The following is a 25,149-nucleotide window of genomic DNA, read 5'->3' as shown; positions in this document are numbered from 1 at the left end:
TACTTATACAGCCCCCGCTAAAAATTGAGTCTAAGTGGGATTTTTTGTCTCATTTGATAAGAGTCATCAATGACTGAATTAAGGCCCATGAAAAGTGGAGGGGAAGTTTAAAAAACAGGAACAACGAAATATAATATAAGATTAACGGTTGGTTCGATCATCCTTATGAGATTTTATTAATACAATATACCATTTCAATCATGCTCGTGATCTTAACCATCCGTTCTTTTTAGTTCTATAATCAACAGAAAAAGATACATAAAATATATCATAAGTTATCGCCACGTCAGTTTTATCGACACCTCATTTATAATCGAGTGGTTTTTTCTCTAAAATATTTATGTATTGTGCATGATGCGTATACTATATTTGTATTTATGCATACCATGATTTCAGGAACGATAGCGTAGATTTTGTGTTTAACGGACGAACTCGTGGCTCATGAGATACCTCCATCAACAATCGTATATTATGATATATATATACGATTTTCTTATTACTACAATATTAAATTATTCTGATATACTTTTGGTCGATGAAATATTATCCCACAAAAATTATTATACAGCATCAAATGTTTATTGAACTGTGATCCCGTTTTATATGTCCCCGAAACAATAGTTATATATTTCATTTTTCATGTCAAGTTCGAAATCTGAAAACACATAAACAGTGATTAGTTAGTTTATTATTTTAAAATTAAACTAGAAATTATTTTAAATTGACACTTATCCAAACTAAATCCCAAATTATATCTAATTAGATATCTAATTCGGGTCATTTTTACTCGCTTTTATAGATTTAATTTTGTTCTTAATTTTAGTTAAAGGTGATGTAAAATGACTTATAGTTTAATATAAGAATACTAAACCAGTTATAATTATAGTTTATGTTTTTTTTAGATTTCAAACTTTAAAAATGAAGGGATTTAAGTCTCAAACTATTGTCTCATAGGGAATTAAATACAAAACTATTCTTTCAGAAATTTATTCATAATCCCAAAATATCTGATACTATATAATAGTTTTCATAAAGAAATAACTAGTCGACATTTTTGTTAAATGGGTTTATTGTAACCTTCTGTTTTTACTTATGATGGTACACATGTTTTTGATTAATCATGATCTAATAGGGCTGATACATGTTTCTTTGTTCTCTTTGTTAATTTATCATATGCATATGTTTTTTTGTTCAAACTAACCTTCCTATGCTACAAATATTGATTATTAAGCAGCTTATATATAATTTTGTACAACCAAAAAAAGGAAGGCTAGTTTACTTTATATATTAAATCTATGAAAAATGTCTTAATGTTTGAACCTTCCACAAATTTTGTGTGTTGATTTAAATCCAAGTACCTCTATAACCCCAAAATACATACTAGTAACGAGGGATAAATTTAATTCACGTCGAGATATCTTTTCAACGTACAATAGGTTGAGAAAATAGGGACATTATGTGCTCTATGTTTTGGCCCTATTGAAAGCAGCGTGATTTTGGATCAATAACAAACTGAATACTAAAAGCAAGAAGTGTAAAAAAACAAGGTGTAATATTGATTCATGTAATATAATACTATTCAAAGAAATTAAAAACAGAAATCTTATCCTACTTCGAATGGAATATTGTCAGAACCCCAATCGATTAGACGTGGTTCCATGGTTTCTATTTTTTGGTGGGTCAAAGGTCGACTCGTTCACGTCACATGTCACATTAATAATTGTGTGCTCCAATTATATCCGATATAACAATCGTGTGTATAGTTCAGGTATTTTTTTTGACCAAGTATAATTGCTATTGTGTAACACTTTTTAACCGACGCTATGTGGCACTTAGAGCATTAGCAGCGGCAGGTGCCCATGAAAGAGGATTTCACACAAATGTTTTAATTTTATTATTTAAAATTTAATAAAAAAATTGGATGAATAGATGAATAAAGAGAAAGTATTTGAACTCTTATCTTCAAGCTTCTTTGCACCAAAATTTTCTTCGCATTATTTCCTTCTGTTTTAATTTTGTACTTTAATTTAATCATAAAAACTTCACTAAGAGACTACCGATGAAGCTGCCCTTATACAACTCTTCTTAGAAAAATATATATAAATTTGATATATTTCTGTTTTATATTTTCATATTATATAGCATTGTTGTTCTTTAACAAGAAATAACAATAAGCATAGAATTGTTGTCAGATTGTTGTTAAAACAAACGTGTCTTAAGCGATACGGTGCTCGTCAATCCGATTCACAACACAATACAATTGCCACTCAGAAATTTTCTTATCGACACGTGTACACCTCTAATTGGGTGTCATCTATCCGACAAAAGATTTCGTCACCATGTGTCGCGCACGCAGATGTCAGACCATGTAACATTGAGATGTCTTGAGGCAACGCAGTGTCAATTTAAGTTTTCTTTTCATTTTAGTTTTCAACATGTACCTTGTAACTAATCAACTAGTAGGATAACGAGGCCAATACAGACCAAACTATCCAACAAGGACTTGTTTTCGAGCATTAACGTCATTGCAATCAACGCATATATGTATTACCATTTGTGTGTATTCACATAGCAGACATAATTACGACCACAGTTGGAAATTTTAGTCTCCAAAATATTTTGCTGTTTTTTTTTCTGTCATTTTTAACACGTGTAGTATATATAATATTCTCTCTGTTTTAAAATATAAGTAGTTTTAATTGAAAACATTAATATTAAGAAAGTTATTATTTTTAAAAATATCATTTAATCAATAAATTCAACCAATTATAAAAAAATTAACATTATTTCAATGGTCACGCAATATCCAATAAATGAAAAATGTGCATTAAAATATGTAAACTATTTATACTGTGAAACAAACTTTTTTTTGTTAAAACTACATACAATTAAAAACAGAGGGTGTACTATCGTCCTAAAGAAATTATTGTCCTAGATAAATGCGAAAGTATGTGGAAGCTGATACCTGCTCATGATTCCGTGACTGATGAAATATTTAATTTTCAATATTTATTAATGTTTTTTACATTGTTTTTTTTGTTAAAACTGGCCTTCATGTTTTGCATTAGTTATTTAGAAAAAAAAAAGATTATGTTTCGGGTAATCTAATTTTTAGCTAATGATTACAAATTAAACTCAATGTGTTACATACAAAACTGTTAACAGTGCATTCATAAACATTTATGGATATCCGTTGTCTAAAAGTTGGGTATATTCTATATGGATAAGAGTTTATATATGTATTAAGTGTATATATACTTTTTGGCGAGGATATTCCCATGTTATTGGACAATATGAAGATAAAAAGACACCTGATAGAAATTGGACCCTCCATTCTAATTTAACACAGAAAAATTAACCGTGGATTTACGGGCCTACATCGGTCTTCTGCGTGTGGGACCCAACCAAAGTGCCCTAGGACACTGAGTCCCTGTCTTTTTGTTAGCCTTGCGCCGACCGGCCAATCAGCCTTCAGATATACAATTCGCATACATGTGCTTCTCTCTTTCTAGATAGAGATTACATGTGTGTTTATCATATGTTTAATTAGATGAATGGTTCTGTGCTTGCCAAAAAAACAAAACGAAAGGTTGGTTTAGAAATGATGTAGAAAAATTTATATTTAGAAACCTGCGTACTCTGTAAGGATTTCTTTTCGTTGATAACATGAAGCAGATGCTTATTTTCAATATGTTACCACATTTAAGAAGTGTATTTATCAAAGGAATATATCACTAATAATTTTAGAAATTCAGGCTAAACAAATTTAACTATCTAAATTGTAGTTCGTCACTAAAGAATTTAAATTGATTGTCTATGTAAAACTGGTTACCTTGTTTTTTCTTTGGCAAGCTAGTAACTAAATAGATTTTTTTTTTGAAACACATTTAGATTAAATAGATTAAAAACATGATTTTGAATATATAGATAGTTTTCGTGATTATTCAAACTATATATCTTGTTTGGCCCGCCTCCATATTAGTTGTGTACATTCAACCAATCTTGTTATCTCACAGCGATTTTCTACACGCATGTGAACAAGAACGCTATCAACAAAACCAAACAGCCCTTTAAGATCTAATAAAACTCGATTACCAAGTATATAGTCATATAGTTGTCGTTTGCAAGTTTGTAAACTAGTGGATCAAAGACTATTCTCTGTGCTCTCAAAATATTTCATATATATCTATATGTTTTATGTGTGAATGTAAATAATTGGAGCCAAAATGTATGGGTATGACGACATTGCTAGTTTGACCAAAACCTACTTGAAGCGAAGTGCACAAGACAAAGGGAACAGACTCAAGGAAAACTTTGGCAGGTGTCAAATCAACTTTCTGTAACTACTAATAAGAGTTGCAAAGAAAATGCCACAATCTGGGTTCCACTTATTTACCGTGCGCATGTGTTTTTCTCTGGAAGACAGGGTGGAATTTTTGAATGCTGAAACTACTATTGGAGATTTTTTTTTCCATTCTCTTCAACAACTTTTCCTTTTACTTTTCGGTTATCTTTTCTTTTTATTGTCAACAACTTTTGAAGAAAAATTCATCACCTTTGAAGAAAATATGGTGAATTAATGCAAATTAAACTAAAGCTGGCGTGCCGCTGAAATGATAAAGATACACATATCTTAATCAAAAAATTTGAAGAAAAATTCACCACATTTTTACCAAGCTAGCTAATGAGATATTTGTTATGTATATTAAAATCTTGATATATTATATATCATTGTTATTTTACTTTTATTTAGCTATATTATTTGAGGAGCAAAATGGGGTAGCTAATGAGATATTTTATAACATTTTCTTTTGTAAAATTTTTGTTTCAAAAACATAGAGATATTTATTTCTTCACTAAAAATATCATTAAAATTATATTCCATCCATTTCATTATATAAGAAATTTAAAAGTTTTATTATAAAATAAAAATATATTTTCATATATTTTATTTATTATTTGATCAAGATTAGTATGAAATTTATTTCATGGTTGAGTAGATTAATTTAAGTTTATATAATCAAACATATTTTCGTTTTTCCATAATTTGTTGGATACTCGGAATGAAATCAACCGATAGGACCATACTATTTTTACTATAAGAGATTTAGACCAAGATTAATAGGAGATCTTGGCTAATTCAGTTTAGTTTAGTTTTATTCACCTTTTAATTTAAATTAAACATTAAATTAGAATACAATTTAATTTTTGTCAAAATATATATATTTCTGCTAATATGAAATCTATATTTTTTAAATTAATAGTGCACATACAGTATTATGTAGAAAAACAATGCCGGTGATTGCTCCACCATTGTTTTCTAAAAAAATAAAATAAAGGATAATAAAACATTTTTTGTTACTGTACAAATTAGGAATGAAACTAGGAATACATATAATTAACAATTTTTACCGTTGCTGACAATTACTCCCTCTGTTTTTTATTGTAAGTAGTTTAAGCAAAATTTGTTTGTTTTAAAATATAAGTAGTTTTCATAATTTTAAGTAACTTTTACTTTTATCGGGTATAGTGCTACCAATCAAATAATATATGCTTATTTATGATTGGTTTAACTATACCTAATTTATATATCAAATGCTACTTTTGAAAAAATTAATAATTTTCTTAATATTTGTGCATTCATCTAAAACTACTTACAATAAAAAACAGAGGGAGTATTAAATACGGCCAACGAACTAAACGACCACAAGCACGTGATTCCGTGAAACATAAAACACATAATTTTTTCCTTTGTTTCTGGAAGCAAAATCCTAATGTCGGCAAACGATCGGTAGATGCTACCGAATATCGTTAGTCTGATTGGCTAATTTTAATAATATATTTTTCATATATCGGTTTTGATCATTATAATAAATCACTAAATCATCTGTAATTAAAAATTATTCTCACCGTCGAATCGTTATCGCTCAAAGATAATATGCGTGGTGAGCTATCGCACCCGAAACCGCGTTCACGTCCAAGAGCCACAAAACATCATATAAATATTTAGAATATTGAATAAAAATTAGTTAATTTCTGGAGTGGGGTTTGTTATTAGTTCCTGATTGTTATTTTACTCAAGCGAACACTTATATACCTAACTAGTTTTTAAAAAGAATACTTCCAGGTAATGCTGGGCGACGAGGGCATTGCTTTGGACCCAGGCACAAAGGTTTTGTGCACTACTAGTAGATGTCACTAAAACAATAATTTATAATAATAGTTACATTAATTAATATTAAGATACATATATAGTTCTACTGCTAACTCTTTTTGAGTTATATTATAGGGTTATATATATGAACGCTGTAAAATGTAAGAACATATATATAATCATCTACGAGTTCTAAAGGATTAGTTTGAATCTTGTTTTTCTTTACAGAATTTAAAGGGATTATTTTTAAAAAACTCGATATTTCTTTTTGGGATATATATCCATTTTTCAAAAACTGCAAACCACATATATATCACTGCATGTTTAATTTTGAACCTAATTAACCTTTTTGTTGGTCTTCACCTATTGTCCGTCATTAAAAATTTATATAAATTAGGTTTTAATAATTCAGCTTCTGTTAATACGAGTACAAACTTATAAGAGATGTGACCAAAATAAGATCTTTATTCTGGATGAACTTAGGTGTCGCTAGTTTACTCGTGCCTAACAAAGAGTGACTTATGGAGTTAGCATGTGACATTCCCTTTGTTTGACCTAATATGGTATTCAGAGGAGCCTTATCTTTGTAAACTTTTCTTATTTCCTTTTTGATCGTTGTTGGGCGTACTTAATCACACTTTTTGGAATAATTAAAGACTGCTTCTGATATGATACCGTTTAATTGTATTTTAATTACGAAAATTAATTAAAATATTTCTGCTGATAAAGCTTAGCGTACTACGTATAAATAATCTTAGACATAATTGGAGACTGTGCGTTGATAAAGTTCAAAAGTCAATCCGCTTTTAACACAGTATGTTATGTATCAATACTTGTATTCAGTTGGATAGATAAACGTCGCGACAAAAAATCCATATGTTACTTATCTACTTTTTACATTTTACAATGATAAATTTGGTTATTAACACCATATCCATATGTAACTAAACATAAATTCTGTTTGTTCTTGCAGCAAAACAATATATTTTGGGATATTTCTTCTATTTTTTTTCTTTCTTTTCTTCCTTTTTTTGTGGGTTCAGCTTAGGTCCTAATTGCACTGACTTGCATTGTTTATTTTCTCCAATATCCTCCCCCCCTCCACATCTTTAAACGTATTCAAACAAGCGAATAAATATCTAGACCTTTGTTTATTACTTTATTCGCATCAAAGGACATTTGTGTTGTTTCTATTTGAGTGACAAATACTTTTAATGTTAGATATTTTGGCTTAATTGTTATATTACATATCTCCAAACACTTTTAACCTAACGGGCTAACGGCCAAGTTCCTTAAAAGATGTAGACATTAACAATTTTCGACTATGGTTCTGAGCTCTATGTTTTAATTTGTTGCTATATAGCAGTTATGTTGTTCTTATCAAGATAAACTACCTCTTTTTCTTATATACGTGGAGATCCCTAAAGTTTTCTAAGCCAAAAAAATAATTTTATGAGGCTTTGCATCTAAGTACACAACTAGTTCATCTAAATGGCAGAGCTAGGTAGCCAAGGCGAATCAAACGTATGGTCTTAAGCAGTGAAGCTCTAATCTTCTTTAGGTCTGGAAACCGTCTTTGCTAATACTAATTAACACAACTTAAAAGTATTTTTTCTGTAACACAAACGAAAAATATTCATCCACCGGAATTGGAACTAAAAACATATTCATTACTAACCTACACATACCAGTGGTATTAGCCTACAACAGGAGCAATGTTTGTCCATTGCTTATACTTAAAAAACCGGAGGAAATACACAAGTTGTATGATAATATCATTTAATGTTAGCAATTATATAATTCTGTAATATATAAGACTGTATTTGAACTCTAATATTATATAATATATGTTATCCAAATTCCAACGAAATTAATCAAATATATACACGTATATTAAAAAAAGCTATCCACACTAAACAAGAGAAACGAATCATCTATAAACATACAGAAACCTGTATGTTAGTGGAATACATATTACCATATCTTTTTGAATTCAGAAACACTTTCATAAGATTAAAAACTCCAATTTCTATTGGATACTTGATTAATTACTTGAATATATATAGCCATTTTTATTATTATTAAATACAAACGAACATAACCTCCACATTGTTTCGATTTTTCTCACAGAGAGAGGACAAAATAATTTATGATTAAAGAAAGTGCGTAAAATAAGAGATGGAGACGTTCACTACCTCACTTTCGTTGATTCATGCACTCCTTTCATTTTGATAGCTCTCTTCCAATCCAATTTCTTTTTCTGTCCCACTCCCTCCATATCCCTTCTTCTAATTTTAACTTTTGAATTATTTTTTTTCCTGACCGTCTTGTCCAATCAATGCATGTGATTGAATATCTACTTACTTTAAGGTTCTTAATTAAACAAAATAAAATAAGATAAAGATCTCTTTAGTTGAATATAATCATATACTTAATATAACTAATCCTAGATTGGCGGAGAGAAAAACATAGATATATAACTAACCATGTACGCTTCAATATCAAATACAATACAAGCCTGCAAGTCAAGCTTGAAATTAGACCTTTTTAACAAAAAAATGTCAAGCTTGAAATATCATATTATATTTATATCAAGCAGTAAATGTTGACAAAAAAAATATCAAGCAGTAAATAAAAAGGAACACTTAATTTCTCCAACTATTGAAAACTGCCGCCAAATGTACGATACCGTTAATTAAAAGACATGTCATCATTCAGTGCATTCCGACAGAATAAAGACACGTTGGAGAAAACGTGTCCGTCTCACCAAGAAAATAACGGACACGTGACAAGGTGTGATTTCGTTTTGCGCGTTTCATAACGGTCAATCAAAAAGCGCTTTAACCGACCGCACTCGATGAGTTGAAACTTTCTGATTGCTTTTATTATCTAGCCAACGGAATCCTATAAACTTGACATCTATTACTTTCACATGTTATTATGTTACTTATTACCTACGAAACTATGAGTTGTTTGTAAATTATACACTAAATTTTAATTAAATTTGCTTACCGATGGATATGTAACGTTTTTATTCCTGTTCAAGTTTTGTAAAAGTAACAACTTTTTGTCAAATAATATGATTTTTTGTTCTATCTGTACCATGATTTTTTTAAAGGTTTTCTTACCATTAATTAATAGTCATAAACGCAAAAATAAATCGCTTATTCCAAGATTCGAAACCTACCTCTCTTGAGTTTAAACCTAACTAATAACGCTACTAACATACATCACTATAATCATAAAATTATTTTTGATATATATACAGTTTAAGTTTGGTTGAATAGACATATTTACTCAAAAAGCTATTTCATGCATTTCGTTAAAAGCAAATTAACACTTGTAAATCAATGAAAAAGATAGACCACGTACTTACGTTAGTACAGTGTTTCACCAACCATTCATAGTCAATTCTTCTTTAACTATAAGAAGTTGTTTTCGTAGAATATAAAAGTTGAAGGAAGTTTCTTAGAAAAATGATGATTTGCAAGAGAAATTTTTTTTTTTTAGAAAAAAAATCGAAAAAAGGAACTCAATTCTAATTTTGCTAGCTCGAAGCCGCGGAACAAAAATTGGTCCGTTGGATGATTTGGCATTCTCTAGGCGTTTCTAGTTGGAACGGTGGAATTTAATTATACATGTAGTACATTTAGTAGAGGATTTAGAAATAAAATATATCAAAAATAATAATACTAGTATTAGCAACTTTTTCTAATGAGTTATTTAATTTAATTAATTGCACATAAATATTGTACTCTCTCCGTTTCAAAATACTTGAAATTTTAGGATATTGCATAACAATTAAGAAACTTGTTTTTTTAGTTAAAAAATATGATTAAAATATAAATTAAAACCATTTTAACCAATTATAAAAGCTACAAAATATGATTAAATATACAGTTTTTGATAAAATTAAAAATTATATTGAATATAAAAATATCATCTATTTTGAAACATAAAAAAATTTACTAAACATCATCTATTTTGAAACGGATTGAGTATTCTTTAAAACGAGAGCATGTTAAATATAAAATTATTTGAATTCCTACTTTAATATATTTTGAAAAGAGAAAAAAAACAATTGTTAGTCGACATCAAAAATGTATGCAATATATGTAAAGCTTGGCACATATAGTAAATCTTGGCCCATTATATAAAACTTGACTCAAATATTAAAGAGACCCAGCATAAATAATATTCCTCACTCGACCAGTCATCATACTGATTTTCCGGGAACCACCTGATGAGTCTAAATGGGCCTTTAACGGTTCCTTATAACTTGAAATATCGCTAAATGGCTTTATGGAGAAACGTTTTAAATATTCTAGCAATCATAGATACTGAAATACCAGTTGACAAAAAAAAAATACTGAAATACAAGTTAGTCTTTAATATTTATCATACTTGACCTACCTTTTATTTATAAACTTAAAATAATTAGTAATATATATATATCACGTTAATTCTCACGATGATCAATTATTACGATAATTTTAATAAACTAAAATTATTATATAATTTCCAATAACTAAATTTAAATTTTAGTTTTTAAAAATATTTTTTATTTTTTCTAAAAATATCACAAATGGAATATATCTATATATCTTTCTAAAGCTATTTGGAAAGTTTTTGTGAACCATTCTTAAATTAATTTTTCAAAAGTCAATAATATATATATACTAGATTAATAAGAATTAGTTTAACAATTAATTACTTTTTAAAATATTTTCGATTATATATATATCTATGTATATAATAGCTATACATAAAATATATTATTTATTTTGTATATTATTTTTAGTAATTTGAGATTTTTATTTACAAAATGTTTATGAACTTAACACATTTACTATTTTCAAAATAAAATTTAATTTTAAATTTGGAGAACTATTTTTTCATTTTTATTTCTAATCTTAATTTCGGATAACATATAAAAATCCTATAAAATTATATAAAATACCTACAAAAGTATAACAAGCTAAATGAAGCTAACAAAATTATTCACATTTTAGCATAATTAGAAGAAAAAAAACAGTAAATTCAATGTAGTTGAATTTTTGCAATTAATTAATTTTAAAGAAAATAATCAAAAAATTTCTAAATTCTTATACCTAGAAGGCTAAAATTTATTTCAAAATAAGTTAACAATATAAATAAAAGTTCTATTTTAATTTTTAATGATATAAATTACTAATCATTTTAAATTTTATGAATCAGTGAAAGCAAAACATTAGTCAAACATTATAATTTAGTTATTTATAAATATTTAAATATGTGTATGACTGTTAGAATATCACTGATTATATTGGTTAATGCAACTCTAATTAAATTAGCACTTAGTTTTTATTTTTTCTTCCTAAAAATACATATATATTGTGGAAGCTCCTTTGGTCTAGTGGTTTGACTAAGAGTTCATTAATGTTTCTACACCAGTAGGTCTGAGTTTCAATTCACGGAGAAAGCAGAATTATACAAATTAAGGGAAAAAAAATCTTACAAGAAATCTGCAACATAGCACAAAGAGTACCATCAAACGTAGATTCCATAGGACGGCTTAGGTGATGCAGTCAGACGTGAATTCTCATACGACATATAAAATTATATGTAATATTTTTCATAGTTGTAATAGCATAATTATCTTTTTTTTTTCTTCCTTGTAATAGCATAATTATCTAGCGTTAAAAAAACATATATATTGAATAAATAAAGATTGTCATAAAAATATATTTAAAGACTAATTGAATAACTAAATATAATTAAAATACTTTGATTTTAATATATTTCAAATTAAATAAATTATGATTTAGTATAAAATTGTTATATTGAAATCAAATATTAGATTGAGGTACCAAAATAATTTTATTTAAAATTAATATTATATTTACTTTTCAGAAATATAGATTATAATTTTATTTAAAATTGATCAACAGGTAGGAACGTCATATTAACTAATAAATATGATTATTTTGTAATTTTTTTTATCCGTGTATAAGCAAGAGAAAATTACACAGTGAGTAATATTTATTTTAAAAGTTATGTATTTTTATAAATATTTTTTAAAAAAAAATCAAAATTATGCCTTTTTGATTTAGATGTCCTAATTGGTGGTTTGTGTGGCTTCCCCTCTCGCCGGCCATGTACAAAAAAATATTATTCGCTTTATGTTTATCCTATCAGGTTAGCTCATAGTCCCACCCAATTGGTCAACAACTCCACATGTAATAAACGAAAGTATTTACTTTTTTTTTTCGAAAGTATTTACTTGAAGAATCATTTAATGTTAAAACTAGACTTGAAACTTATTATCTGAAATTCGGATTCGATCCGAGATCCGTTTCGGATCCGCTCCGAAAATAAGATATCTGGAGTGCCCAGATCCAAATCCGAATAGTAAAATCTTGGATCCGTCCAAACCGAATCTGAATCCGGATATCTTAATTTTTAGGTCTGGATATCCGGATCCGGATCCGGATCCGTATTTTTAAAACACATTAAGTTTTTAAATTTCATTAATATTAATATTTTATATATTAATACTTATACATATAAATTAATATTATAATATTATGTTTAGTTTTTACAATATTATAGACATATATATATATATATATCTATATTTATAAATATTGTATAAATATTTAATTAATGTGTTTTTTTAAAAAATGTAGAATTTTTCTAATTTTTTTTTAATTATTTTTACGGATCCGGATCTGGATATCCGCGGGTAATAGAATATTGAGACGGATATCCAAAATCCAGATATCTAAAAACCACAAATACGGATTCAGATATTAAATCCACGGATCCGACGGATCCGGATCCGAGTACCCTAAATATTCTGGATATCCGGATCCATCTCAGGTCTAGGTAAAACTCCATAAAGCTTTTTATATTCACGACGAAGACTGTGGGTTCAGTTGTTGAATCATAAAATTATTTGTTCAAAAATCCATAATCGCCGAGATTTCAGAACCTATACATATAATATTTTTATAGAAAATTAAGTTTAAATATATAAAAATCCTAACAAAACCCAAAGATTTATGCAGCAGTAGCAGCAGGAAACGGACTTATTAGTTATTTAACGAGTCTATTTTGCTGGTCAACTATTTAACGAGTCTATATGAAAAACTTATTTGGAATGTCCATTTTCTTTTAACGTTCTTTTTCTCACTTTATATGGTTCTTTATACAGTAAAATATCAAATTTACTTGACTCGGCTTACTTTGAAATGTCAAACAATACTAACTGAGACATTATAAAAATAAAAAAAAGAACGAAATAGAGGTATGCATTATGCAAGGATATAAAATATATTGCTTAACAACAAAAATAAACCTTTTAGTTTTCACTATTATGAAATTTAACGTCTGAAAATGCCAAAATAGATAGCGGCCAAAACGGAAGCATCATTCCTTTCTTTTACTTCATCTCCTCACTTCGCTCATCACCATAACCACACAACACAACAGAGAAAGCTCTCTGTGATCGCATAATCTTTTTTTTTTCCAATGACCTGATCATTACATTTTTCACTCAACTCCTGTTTATATACAATATATCAACAAGATCAATCACACGTTTTCGGATTTTACTCATCATCTTTGATCAACTATTTGCATTTTACGAAAAGGGGAGAGCTTACTCTTCCTTGTTTTTGATTCGACTAAGTTTTGTCCATTCTGATCCAATGGCTGCGATCACTGAGAATGATCCAATGGCTGTGATCACTGAAAATGTACACACTGAGAAGTACATTGATGTTGCCAAAGATGTTCATGAAATTTGTGTCAAAAGCGATGGCGAAAAGACCATTGGTGATGGAATTGAGAAAATCGCGATCACGAGTTCTAAAAAAGAGTCTCAGCTCAAACCTGAATCCGAGTTAGATATGAAGAATGTTGTAGCGATGTTCAAGAAACTGAATCCTTTGGCAAAGGAGTTTTTCCCTTCTTACCACAACAACACCAAGAAAAACAATAATACTGGGAAAGACAATCAAATTATGCCGGCTGACGATTTGGTGGCTAAAAAGAATCAATCCGGTGAAGAATTTGATCATGATCTCAAGAAGGATGACAATAACCGGAAGGTATGATTGATCTGATAATTTACATGTGACTTTTTTGTTATTGCAAAGCTAACTTTATTGAATTGTTTTGCTTGGGTTACATTTGATTCTGTTTTTGATTACAGAGAAGAAACGGTTACAGCCAAGGGAGGAGGAGGTTAAATGGAAGAATTTCTAAGGCTGAGAGAGAGGATAGTATTAGAAGAACAGTATATGTTTCTGACATTGACCAGAGTGTAAGTTTGTTACAGTCTTTTAAAAGTTCTTGTAAGAATTAAAGTTAAGAAAAATGTAACACAACTGTGCCTTGTGATTTAGGTGACTGAGGAGGGTCTTGCTGGCTTGTTTAGTAACTGTGGACAAGTAAGATGATCCTTAAGCTTTTCAATACTTATAAATATCTTATCCTTTTTATGGACCCTGGACAATGTGATTAAATAAGACAATGTTTTCGGATGTTTAAGCCAATTTTTTCTTAAGCCTAAGCCGATTAAAAAAAAATCTTTAAGAAAAATGGCGCTGCTGAGTTCTTAAGCCTAAAAATCTTTAGGCCAATTTTTTCTTAAGCCTATACCGATTTTTGGAACACTAATGTTTGTGAAGTAACACTGAGTTCTTGTTATGTGAAGGTTGTTGACTGTCGAATTTGTGGGGATCCACATTCAGTTCTTCGATTTGCATTTGTCGAGTTTGCTGATGACCGTAAGTTTGGCTGATGGATTCTTGAAATGCTTTAGCAAAGAAATTCCATGTCCGTTCTTTTAACCCATATAGTTGGCATTACAGAGGGTGCAAGGGAAGCTTTAAGGCTTGGTGGAACTATGCTTGGGTACTACCCGGTGAGGGTTTTACCCTCCAAAACTGCTATTCTTCCAGTTAATCCCACATTTCTTCCCAGGGTAAGCTCAAGTGTTCCTCAGAATATCCATTAAATTAATTCTGGTTTGAGTTTTGAAGTTGGTTTGATATCTACTATGTTGGTGTTTATTTAGTCAGAGGATGAAAGGGAGATGTGTTCAAGGACAATCTATTGCACAAATATTGACAAGAAGGTAAATGCTGAACAATCTACGAACATATTTGTTTGGTAGCATCTCCTGGTTTGAGCTTTTTTCTTCTTCTTTTTCTTACTACTTCAGGTTTCTCAAGCTGATGTGAGAAACTTCTTTGAGTCGGCATGTGGTGAGGTCAGAACAGAACCTAAACCTACCTGATCTTATTTCTGTCCCTCGTTCTCTTTCTTTGTTTAACCTGAAGTTTTTCTTTGTTTTATAAATAATTTAGGTAACTCGCCTAAGGCTTCTCGGCGATCAACTGCATTCAACTCGCATAGCTTTTGTTGAATTTGCTCTGGTGAGCTATTTAGCTATTCACTGGATGTGTTTGAATTTCTTTTGCTCGTTTTACTGTTAACTGGAAGTTGCTTGAGCGCAACGTCTCTGACTAAGAGATGCATGAACATTGACAAAATGACATGCAGATTGAAAACCTTTTTTTTTTTAATATATGAACAGGCAGATATAGCACTTAGGGCGCTCAGTTGCAGCGGGATGGTCGTTGGATCCCAACCTATTAGGTAAAATTCATCCGTGCTGTGCCTTAACGCTTCTTTTTTTTTTGTAACTTAGCCTTAACGCTTCTTCTTCTGAACATCACAACTGGATCAACATTTGTCTTTGTTTATTTTCATTTTCAGGGTAAGTCCTTCAAAGACACCGGTGAGGCCACGAATCACTCAACCATCTTCCACAAACTAGAAAAGAGACCTGACTAGCTGGCTTTCTGGAAGAGAGATGATTTCCTCTGTTTTTCTCTGTTTTTTCGGTTATCTTTGCGTTTTAGAACAGTTATCTCCAGTTATGTTTTTTTTTTATTTTTGAAACACATCGCCAGTTATGTTAGTAGCTGGAAACACTATGATCCTGCTTCTGTCTTTGGAGTTGTTATTAGTCTCCCTGCCTTTTCCACTGAGATACTTTCATCTGTCTCATCATCATTCCTCTATGGGATTTTTTGAGGCTTTGCTTTTGAATGTTGTTGCCTTTTCACAAGCTCTTTGTTTTTTTTTTCCAACAAATTTCATATACTTAAATAATTGTGAAAGTCTACATTCACCGCATCTTTAATAATATACTGAATGTTAGTATGAAAATGAAATCTGAAGTCATTTGGCATATCTGCTTTTGCTAGTAAGTCTGCAACCACATTTGATGTTTGTCGAATCCATTTGAACTGCACTTCTTCAAACTTTGCCTCGCATTTCCTAACTTCTTGTATCCAGTTCATTACTGCAATTTTTTTCACAAACTTATTCAACACATTGTGTAGTTGTTGATTATCTCCTTCAAAGATGATCTTAGTATATCCTTTAATCCAACACCTTTGCATTATTTAAGCTCTTTGTTTTATTCAACGTTATATCAACATTTCTGAAAAGTCATTACTATATGAGATATAATAGAAGAAAAGCTGAGGAAAGTGTGAATTACAGTGTCGTGTGCTTCAAGTAAGGTCGTTGGGGACTTGGGGTTATGTTTATATATATATGCACAATAATATTACCTATTTTTTTTTTACATCTATTAATATTTCCTTAAGAGATGATCTAGCCGTCGATTTCCACATGTGGAATGTTCAATACCTTGAAGTACTCTGTTTCTGAGTAATTCTTCAGCAAGATTCTCTGTCAACAATTGACACAAGCTTATACGAAGGCAAGAAAAGGAAGGAGGATGATCTTCACACAGCGCCGGCTAATTAGGGCGACGGTGCGACCACCCCGGAATCCCCGTATATTAATAATAGTTAAGGGGTCTAATTTTTTCTTTATAAATACATGTTTTTACATAGATTTTTTTTTTTTAAAAAAAACTTATAAATAAAATTGAAAAAGGACCCAAAAATATTTTATATGTATATAGTTTTGTTTTCTTTTTGCCCTAGGGTCCCTACAATGCTAAGCAGGCCCTGTCTTTATATAAAAATATTCATAGTTTATCCTAGATTCCCAGCTGTTGATCTCCATCGTCTCGATAGCCTTCGTATCTCGAAACCTTTTGCAATTCACATTCACTGTGATGTGGTTTCGAAACGTCTTAACCGTAAACAAACTCTGCGAAATTTAGTTTCTCGCAATGTCTTACTATATACATAAATTGACAATCCAAATTTCACATCAAAATATTAAATAATGTCCAATTCCGTCTAAAATGAAAAACAAACCCGTGAGGATATAGACCAAAGTGGACAACATCATATTAACAAGGAAGTTTGAACATATGTGTCGGACATCAATGTGGTAGGAGAGTGACAAGCAACAATGATGAGTTCGTTAAAATTTCATAAGCTCATACTAAGAAGTTAGTCTGTCGCAGCAAGACTACCACGAGTACAGATACGAGATTATTCAAACGCTAAGCATAACCAGCTGTGACTCTCTCATTACATATCGTTTAGGTCATTTCAGGTCATTTCGCCAACCTTAACATATTGACATGAAGATTTTAATGAAGAAGTAAGATGAAGAGAAGAGAAGCTGGGCAAGTAGAAGAGATTACATGCGGTGGATGCCAAGCGATGGATACCATTCGATGGATGCCATCAGTGGATGCCATTTTATCTCATTAAGAAAGAAACTGAAGAAGCTAAGCTTCTAGACAAGTGGGACCCATTCGAATTTGAATTCTTGCAAATATAGCTGTTAAATATCTAATGTGTCTTTCTATGTTCTTCTTTCTCTTCTTTGTTTTTAAATATAGAGTGTATTCAGAGTTTATGAATTAAGGAAATCAATCCTTCTTTATTCTCTCTCTTAATTTTGAAATACATCTATCTCTCTTTCTCAGATATTTCTCACTCTCTCTCTTGTTCATCAGTGTTCTTCGTTTACTTCAGCTCTCGTAACTTATCAGATGAAATTGGGTAGTTTCTTATTCATTTATGAAAACAAACCAAATTATAAGAGGAGGCACGAGCAGTTCTCAATGCACACGAAATAGAAAGAACTAAGCGAAAAAAGTTGAAGATGATAGAGTAAACATTTTAGTCTATTCATTATTTTATATATCTCCCAAAATCACTCAAACTTTCATAAATTTTCAAAGAGGAATCGGACGGAGGAACAAAGAGGTAACAAGATCTTTTAGGTTTTGATCAGGATGACTAAATCCATCACCGTCCTTGTAATACGAATCCAGCACTCGAGCAATGTTTACGGGTCGCAACAGAATCTGTCGTGGCACATCTTTTGACACAACAAATTCCTCCCTCAGTATCTTATAATTCTCTCGTTCCATCTTGCTCAATACTTCAACCGCTTCTTCTTTGGTAACACCATGTTGCTTCATGTAACAGTTGACGCCATTCGCAACCTCTCCTCTGCCCACTTCTTGCTGTTCATTTGTATGAGAAAAAAGGAGTTATAAATTGGGTAGTAAGACTTGTCCATGTTGAATATATATACACATACATACCTCAAAAGTGGCAATGTCATTTCTAAGACGAAATGCAGTATTTAAAGCTTTAAATATTTTGGGTTTGGAGTTGAACCACTCATTTAATTGCCTCTGATCACAATCGTCCATCGATATATATCCGTAGGCCGACAAGCCATGCAGTCCAGCTGTGGAGATCCCAACCTCCATGTAATCCTCAAAACTTGGCACGTGACCTGCGCGTGCCCATTTTGCTGTCTTCGCATACAATCTCAACAGGTTCTTGGTCTGCAACGATCATTGTTAATCAGGTCAATCAAGTCAAATTTGAATCTACTTTGTCTACTACTTGAAATCGATTGCTTACATCATCTATAATTGGTTTCATTGTACCGAACTTTCCTCTAGCTTTCATTTCTCGATCAATATACTCAAAAGTATCTAACACACTTTGGTATATGATTCTCATATAGCTTGGTAGTTCTTCCGTGGCACCAAGATCCCACCTAGACAATTGATTTCTTTGTTAGTTACATTAATCCTTGAAAACACATGTGGATCATATAAGATACTTGTCGATAAGACTCTACATAAATACCTCTGAAAAGCATCATGAAGACTAATAACTTCTGGAAGAGTGGCATATGCATCACATGTATCATCCACAACAGTGAGGACCATTGTAAGTTTAACGGTATGAATTCTTCCAAGTGAATATCGTGGCTCGAAAAACATTCCTAGCATCCCAAAATAGATCTCCACGCTTCGGTCCCTTATGTAAGATAGCTGAGACGCCATACCTAGATCTTTCCACCATCTGAAGCCATACATTAAGTTTAATATCAAGTAGATTGATGGTCATAATTATAAGAATATAAACACAAAAAAGAAAAAAAAAAACTTAATTACTTGGTGATAAGCTTAAGCTCTTTGATGTAGTGCATTTGGCAAAAGTTGAAGTTGAGCTTTGCAAACTTGAGAAGGGTCTTGTCGTGGCCTTCCTCCTGGTCGTAGAAAGATATGTATTGTCGTGCGACCACTATCTCTATGTTATTATATCGAGATCTATACAGTGCACGTTGTATCTGCTTACAGAGATTTGGGCTAGTTTCTTGGCCAGTCAACAACCCCAAGTGATGCCGCGTGAAAGTCAATGCATTGTCCATTATATCTTCAGATGGTAGTCCGAGATGCGCTGCTTCATACAATTGTAGCATTCCTCTAACATCATGTACCAGACTTTCCATGAATTTCCCATCTTCACCTTTAAATCTCTCAAACACATCTATACAAAATCAATATAGTCATATATTTGAGCTGTTAGCTTCAAGAGTATGTGAGCTGAGAGAGAAAGTTTGTTAGATTTCGGAATGTGAAATCTGTATTCTCGTTAATGTTTCTGTAACAATGTTTAAGGCCTTCATATAGGCACGGTTCAACCGGAATAAGTAAACCAATCAATAATACATTGAACTACTAATACGCTAATGTATATGCATTTTTTTTTGACAACACTCTAATATATGCAAATAAGCAAAACTGATGGAACACATTGAAAACTATTTGGGACAAAGACGTTCCACAACCGAAGTTGAAAAGAAGCTTATATAATCTAATATGGTACACCACCTAAGTTGTACTATCTAATTTGATCCATAATCCATACAGTCCAAAATTGGCCACAAATCTTTGCCCGAATATTTTGGAGTTATCATCTCAAATGAACCTGTTAAAGACAAAGTACAACATCCTAGTGGAAAGGAATTTAAGATAATATATATAAGTTATAACACCAATATATTTATCACCAGTTTGTTAATTTACCGCAAGACATCTTGTGTCCGTATAGCCTGAAAACTTCAAACATGATTGCAATTGTTTCCAGGTCATTTTCTTCTGAAATTAAGTCATCCAACTTTAGGAAAGCTTGGTGTAGAATCTCTTCTATTTCGCTCCCAAAATAATGAGCGATAGCGAGGCTGATAAGCAAATGGATAATACGAATCTTCTCCTTGTTATTATTGTGAGGACACATGAGGATGTCTCTTACTTCTGGCTTCATTACAGATTCAATTTCTTGCTCAAGTGCCTCAAATTCCTACAAAGAGAACAATGTGACTTAATTAAAGAAAACTTGTTGATCACCAAATACATCAGATCAGGTGTGTACTTACAGAGTCATCGACGGGAACAGAGAGGAAGTAATCTCCCCAAGTAGATGGAGAAAAGTAGGTCAAGGGACGAGTACTCTCAAGGTCGCCACTACTCTCAGTCTTTACCCATGACAAGTGCTTTGTGGGTTTCTTGGAAAAAGGAGTGTTGTTTTGAAGCAAACGGCGGGGAATGAGAGAGAGGTTGGTCTTATGACAGAGAGGGCCATTGTGAACGTTAGGGAGAGTTTTAAGACCAAAACACATTTTTAATGCTTCCATTTGTAGACACCGTCACTGGAAAATAAACACGAGAAACTCTCTGCTCTATTGTTGTGGTAGGATGTCTTGTTTTACTTCAGTGTTCTGTTTAAATAGAAACGGATTCAAGTGGAGAGGCTAATATGATTAAAGATATATAATTTATTTTTATTGAATTTTAGGAAGTTTTTTAAGTAAGTGAAATCTTTTTTTTTTTTTTTTGTCACGAAAGTAAGTGAAATCTTTTTCTGTTAAAGTCGTGATTGTCGATAATTCTTTTTAGTCTAGTGGCTATCCGGAAAGCCCCAAAACCATCAAAGTCAGTGAATTCAGATGCTGTTTTGAGCTTCAAACAGACTATGGAACGTTACTAAGTGTCGATGATTTGTTTTAGTCTAGTGGCTCACCATTATGAAAATGTTATTTATTATTCCATATAAACAGAGTAATTTCTTATTCATTGTGTCATAGTATAAGTATATTATATGTCGTTTTGTGTTGCAGCTGATCCTACCGAAGGTCTGAGTTATAACTCATATTTGATGGAGTGTGAAAGAGATGATGAATAGACCTCTTTTACACGTTCTAAGCCTTTCTGGTACCCTAGCTTATGCTGTTCAAATTTGACCAAAGTCAGGTGGTGGTTAGTACTTTATCTAATGCAGCACTTGAAAACTGCAGAATCTCCAAAATATAATACAAATTCCTTATCCAAACCATCTACATTTCATGTAAACATCCCTAAAACTAAAAAATATTAAACCAAAATTAATTATTTTATTATTAGAATTTTTTTAACATCATACTAAACTAGTAAACATAGAGTAATTATACATCCCAGAACACTTTTTTATTGTTTATAAATCATTATAACACATTTACAATTATTCTAAGCGTTTAAATTTATAAAATTTAAAACTATTTTAAACATGTTTAATAAATTTTTAGGAATTCTTTTTAAAATGAGTAAATTGTACTTAAATGATGAAGAAAAAAACACATAAGGAAAAAAGTTAGAAACAAGAATTTGGGGAAAATGTTTTTTTTGTAAAGGAAAATTTGAAACTGGTATGGAAACTGGTTTTTCTTTCACCAGCGGGAATTGAACTCGAGATCTATATTAACTCAGTTGATCTACTAAAACAAAATTCATATCAAACTTAGTGTACAATAAAGCATGCAAATCCCACACGGACCCTTGTATACTTCTATAGTCACCATACCCTTTGACAAAGTACATGCAAAAGTTGATGTCCTTTTCTGAGAGGAAACATAGGTAACTAAAATTACATCAATGGTCAATAGTACTAAATAGCTTAGTGTTACAACAATAATTCCAACTAGATGATAACACCGTGCGCATACGCTGAATGAGTTTTTATAATAATGTTTGTGTATTAAATAGTTTTAATATTTTGCAACACTACAATCTTTATCGATTATAAAATGACGATCCAATTCTGAAACAACCCATGTTCATGTCCTTTCTTTGTTTTGTTGATCTATTCATCTTCACATTGTCTTTTTGAAAAAGACTGAAAGTATGGGCTATTGACTCCATGGTCATAAAGAGATTTGAGGACTTTTCTAAGTCCCGTTTTGTATTGGTCTCTTAAATATATCATCGTTGTTGAAGAGTTAATGTATTACATCTCATTTTAATTATTTTAAAACTTCATATGCACAAAAAATTAAGTTTTGCGGCTGACACAACCAAAACCAAATAGGCAACATTGATTGTATAATGACGAAAGAGGATTAGGTTTTCTGCTCTCGATTTGTTTACTATTAACTCTCCATAATTGAGTTCATTTTCTACCTCTATAAAATTATGCTTTCATTCTCGTCTTTGTTTTATTGATATGAGTTAAGTTTCTTTTTTTAACTTATATGAATTCGGTGAACTAAATAAGTGTCAATTTTTTTTTAAAAAAATGGACATCTGTAAAAATTAGTTTCACTCCAGATACATATCTAAGAATCAAAATTTTAAAAAAAAATCACTGGCAAACTATATTAACATATTAGTGTTCAAATCTAATATATCAAGCTGTTATAGAATATATAAGTGTAGACTCAAAATATAAATGTCTGTCTAGTATATTTTCACCAGCCCGGTCTAAAAAACAATCTAATTCTAGAACAGCAAAATATATTACTTATTTCACCAGTTCGGGTAATATTTGAATACAAACGAGTAATATTTAAATCCGGATGGATATCGAAAAATAACCAAACATTAACACCATGTTTCTAGTTTACTTCTCTCATTTAATTCAAAATATTTATATTAATGATGCTTATTGCTCAAAATTAGATAATATACATATAATTATGAACGAAATTATTTGCTACTCACTTAAAATATATATCAAGCTCTTGTTTCTTTCATTAACAAAAGTTACATCTAAAATTTCAAAACAACAACTAAATTAATGTCTTTCTATTTTTAAAGTTTTATCTCCAAACCTATTAATTTTTTAATTTTCTAAAAATTAGAAAACCAGTTAAAATATATTTTAAATACAAAAAAAACTTAATCAATAAATCATTTATTTATTTTTTCTTCAAAATTTAAATATTCGAACCCAACCCGAAATATCCGAATCTGAACATAAAATATCCGAACCCGGCTCGAAGTGTAGAAATATCTGAACGGATTTTATACTTTTATACTGAAATATCCGATACGAACCCGAACGTGTATCCGAACGCCCACCCCTATGATATATGATCATCATTTGTATTTTGCTTAAACAAAAAAAGTTAAACCATTGACCCCAAAAATTTCAATGTGGGACTTTTACCATTTTTAGTAATTTATAGTCGTTTTTAAAAATTCAAAAAACATAACATGTAAGAAAAAGTCTAATTTTTTATTATATGCTTAATGTGATTTTTAATTTCTTTTAATAGTATAAAATTAAACAAAAAAGAGAGAGGTTAGAAAAATTGTTATCAAATATGTATATTCATAATAATTAATTTTCATATATATCTTAACCATATTAGGTAATTTCGTAGCTTTTATCTAAGGAAATAAAAAATATTCTTTTGTACACTACTAATTAATTTGATAGTTAGTTTAATAAAAAGAATAATATATGTTTATATGAACCAACTTATTTTTCTAAGAATTCTAAGAATCATTCTCGTGATGACACGTGGCTATGAAAATATGTTGTAATGCTCCATGATTAATATATAGGGGGATTAGCTTGAGTAAATACAAGATTATGTCATACCAAAAAAACACAAGATTATGAATACTTTCAAACAATTATACTCCTTCCCGTTTCAAAAAAATCTATATTTTAGAGAAAAAATTGTTTCAAAAGATACATGTTTACATTTTCAATGCATAAATTAATTGTAAATTGTAAACTTCAAATAACATAATAATGTTTATAAATAATTTATTGGTTAAAAGTTGTGCGGAATAGTTGATAACGGAAGATAATGCATTGGTAACTAAAATCTGATATTTTTTTAATAAGTGTGAAAAACCTAAAACATACATATTTCTGAAACCGAAGGAGTATATATTATGTTAGACTTTTCAGGTTGGAAAGGCAGCAATAAACAACCTGTCCATGCAAGTATCTCTCTAATAGACTGCTGCTGAATCCAAGACTATGCAAGAGACAACTTAGGGAACTGAAGCATCTTACTAGACACTGATGTCTTGAGATTTTACATAGTTTTAAGCATGATTTTCATACACATTTAGATAATTTAAGATGCATTTAGAGTCTAATTAGGTACATAGCATATGCATGTGTAGCATGTTAGGTTTGGAAAAGCTCAAGTTGAAGTTTGGAGAGTTTGATGGGTAAGCATGAAGAAAAGGGGCAAAGGCAAAAAGATGGACCTTCCCGCGGACGGAATCCGCGAACAACACCAGTCCGCGGAATCGGACCAGAGGGCTCGAGGTTGGTGTGGTCGGCCGCGGGCGTGTACTGCGGACGAAGGCAGTCCGCGGATTCTTGCCCGAAAAGTCGAGTTTTGATGGGACAGACCGCGGACCACGGCTGCGGATTGAAGCCGTCCGCGGTCGATGCCAAAACCAACTCACCCAT

General features: G+C 30.8%; 2 protein-coding genes across 2 annotated transcripts; one reads left to right on the top strand and one right to left on the bottom strand.

The window, feature by feature from the left end:
* The first annotated feature begins 127 nt into the window (after window positions 1–127).
* On the top strand, window positions 128–16,253 carry LOC103842008 (polyadenylate-binding protein-interacting protein 9). Its single transcript, XM_009118610.3, has 10 exons — window positions 128–14,247; window positions 14,352–14,462; window positions 14,545–14,589; window positions 14,856–14,928; window positions 15,013–15,125; window positions 15,219–15,278; window positions 15,366–15,413; window positions 15,511–15,579; window positions 15,741–15,802; window positions 15,923–16,253. The coding sequence occupies exons 1-10, from the start codon at window positions 13,846–13,848 to the stop codon at window positions 15,981–15,983; spliced, it is 1,044 nt and encodes a 347-aa protein (XP_009116858.1). The 5' UTR covers window positions 128–13,845; the 3' UTR covers window positions 15,984–16,253.
* On the bottom strand, window positions 16,222–23,998 carry LOC103842000 (terpenoid synthase 25). Its single transcript, XM_009118599.2, has 7 exons — window positions 20,834–23,998; window positions 20,484–20,757; window positions 19,569–19,944; window positions 19,258–19,476; window positions 19,027–19,165; window positions 18,699–18,947; window positions 16,222–18,617 (listed from the first exon to the last, which is right to left on the bottom strand). The coding sequence occupies exons 1-7, from the start codon at window positions 21,089–21,091 to the stop codon at window positions 18,324–18,326; spliced, it is 1,809 nt and encodes a 602-aa protein (XP_009116847.1). The 5' UTR covers window positions 21,092–23,998; the 3' UTR covers window positions 16,222–18,323.
* Between the last annotated feature and the right edge of the window lie 1,151 nt (window positions 23,999–25,149).

The sequence above is a fragment of the Brassica rapa genome, chromosome A01, assembly GCF_000309985.2.
Source record: "Brassica rapa cultivar Chiifu-401-42 chromosome A01, CAAS_Brap_v3.01, whole genome shotgun sequence".
Taxonomy (NCBI): domain Eukaryota; kingdom Viridiplantae; phylum Streptophyta; class Magnoliopsida; order Brassicales; family Brassicaceae; genus Brassica; species Brassica rapa.
The sequence above is the reverse complement of the archived record's forward strand: the minus strand, read 5'-3'. Positions and strand labels throughout refer to the sequence as shown.

Coding starts and splice junctions, on each gene's coding strand:
- LOC103842008 (XM_009118610.3), top strand. CDS start 13,846: ATGGCTGCGATCACTGAGAATGATCCAATGGCTGTGATCACTGAAAAT. Junction 14,248..14,351: donor AGGATGACAATAACCGGAAG/GTATGATTGATC, acceptor TTTTGATTACAG/AGAAGAAACGGTTACAGCCA. Junction 14,463..14,544: donor TTTCTGACATTGACCAGAGT/GTAAGTTTGTTA, acceptor CTTGTGATTTAG/GTGACTGAGGAGGGTCTTGC.
- LOC103842000 (XM_009118599.2), bottom strand. CDS start 21,091: ATGGAAGCATTAAAAATGTGTTTTGGTCTTAAAACTCTCCCTAACGTT. Junction 20,758..20,833: donor CTGTTCCCGTCGATGACTCT/GTAAGTACACAC, acceptor TTCTCTTTGTAG/GAATTTGAGGCACTTGAGCA. Junction 19,945..20,483: donor CGGACACAAGATGTCTTGCG/GTAAATTAACAA, acceptor GATTTTGTATAG/ATGTGTTTGAGAGATTTAAA.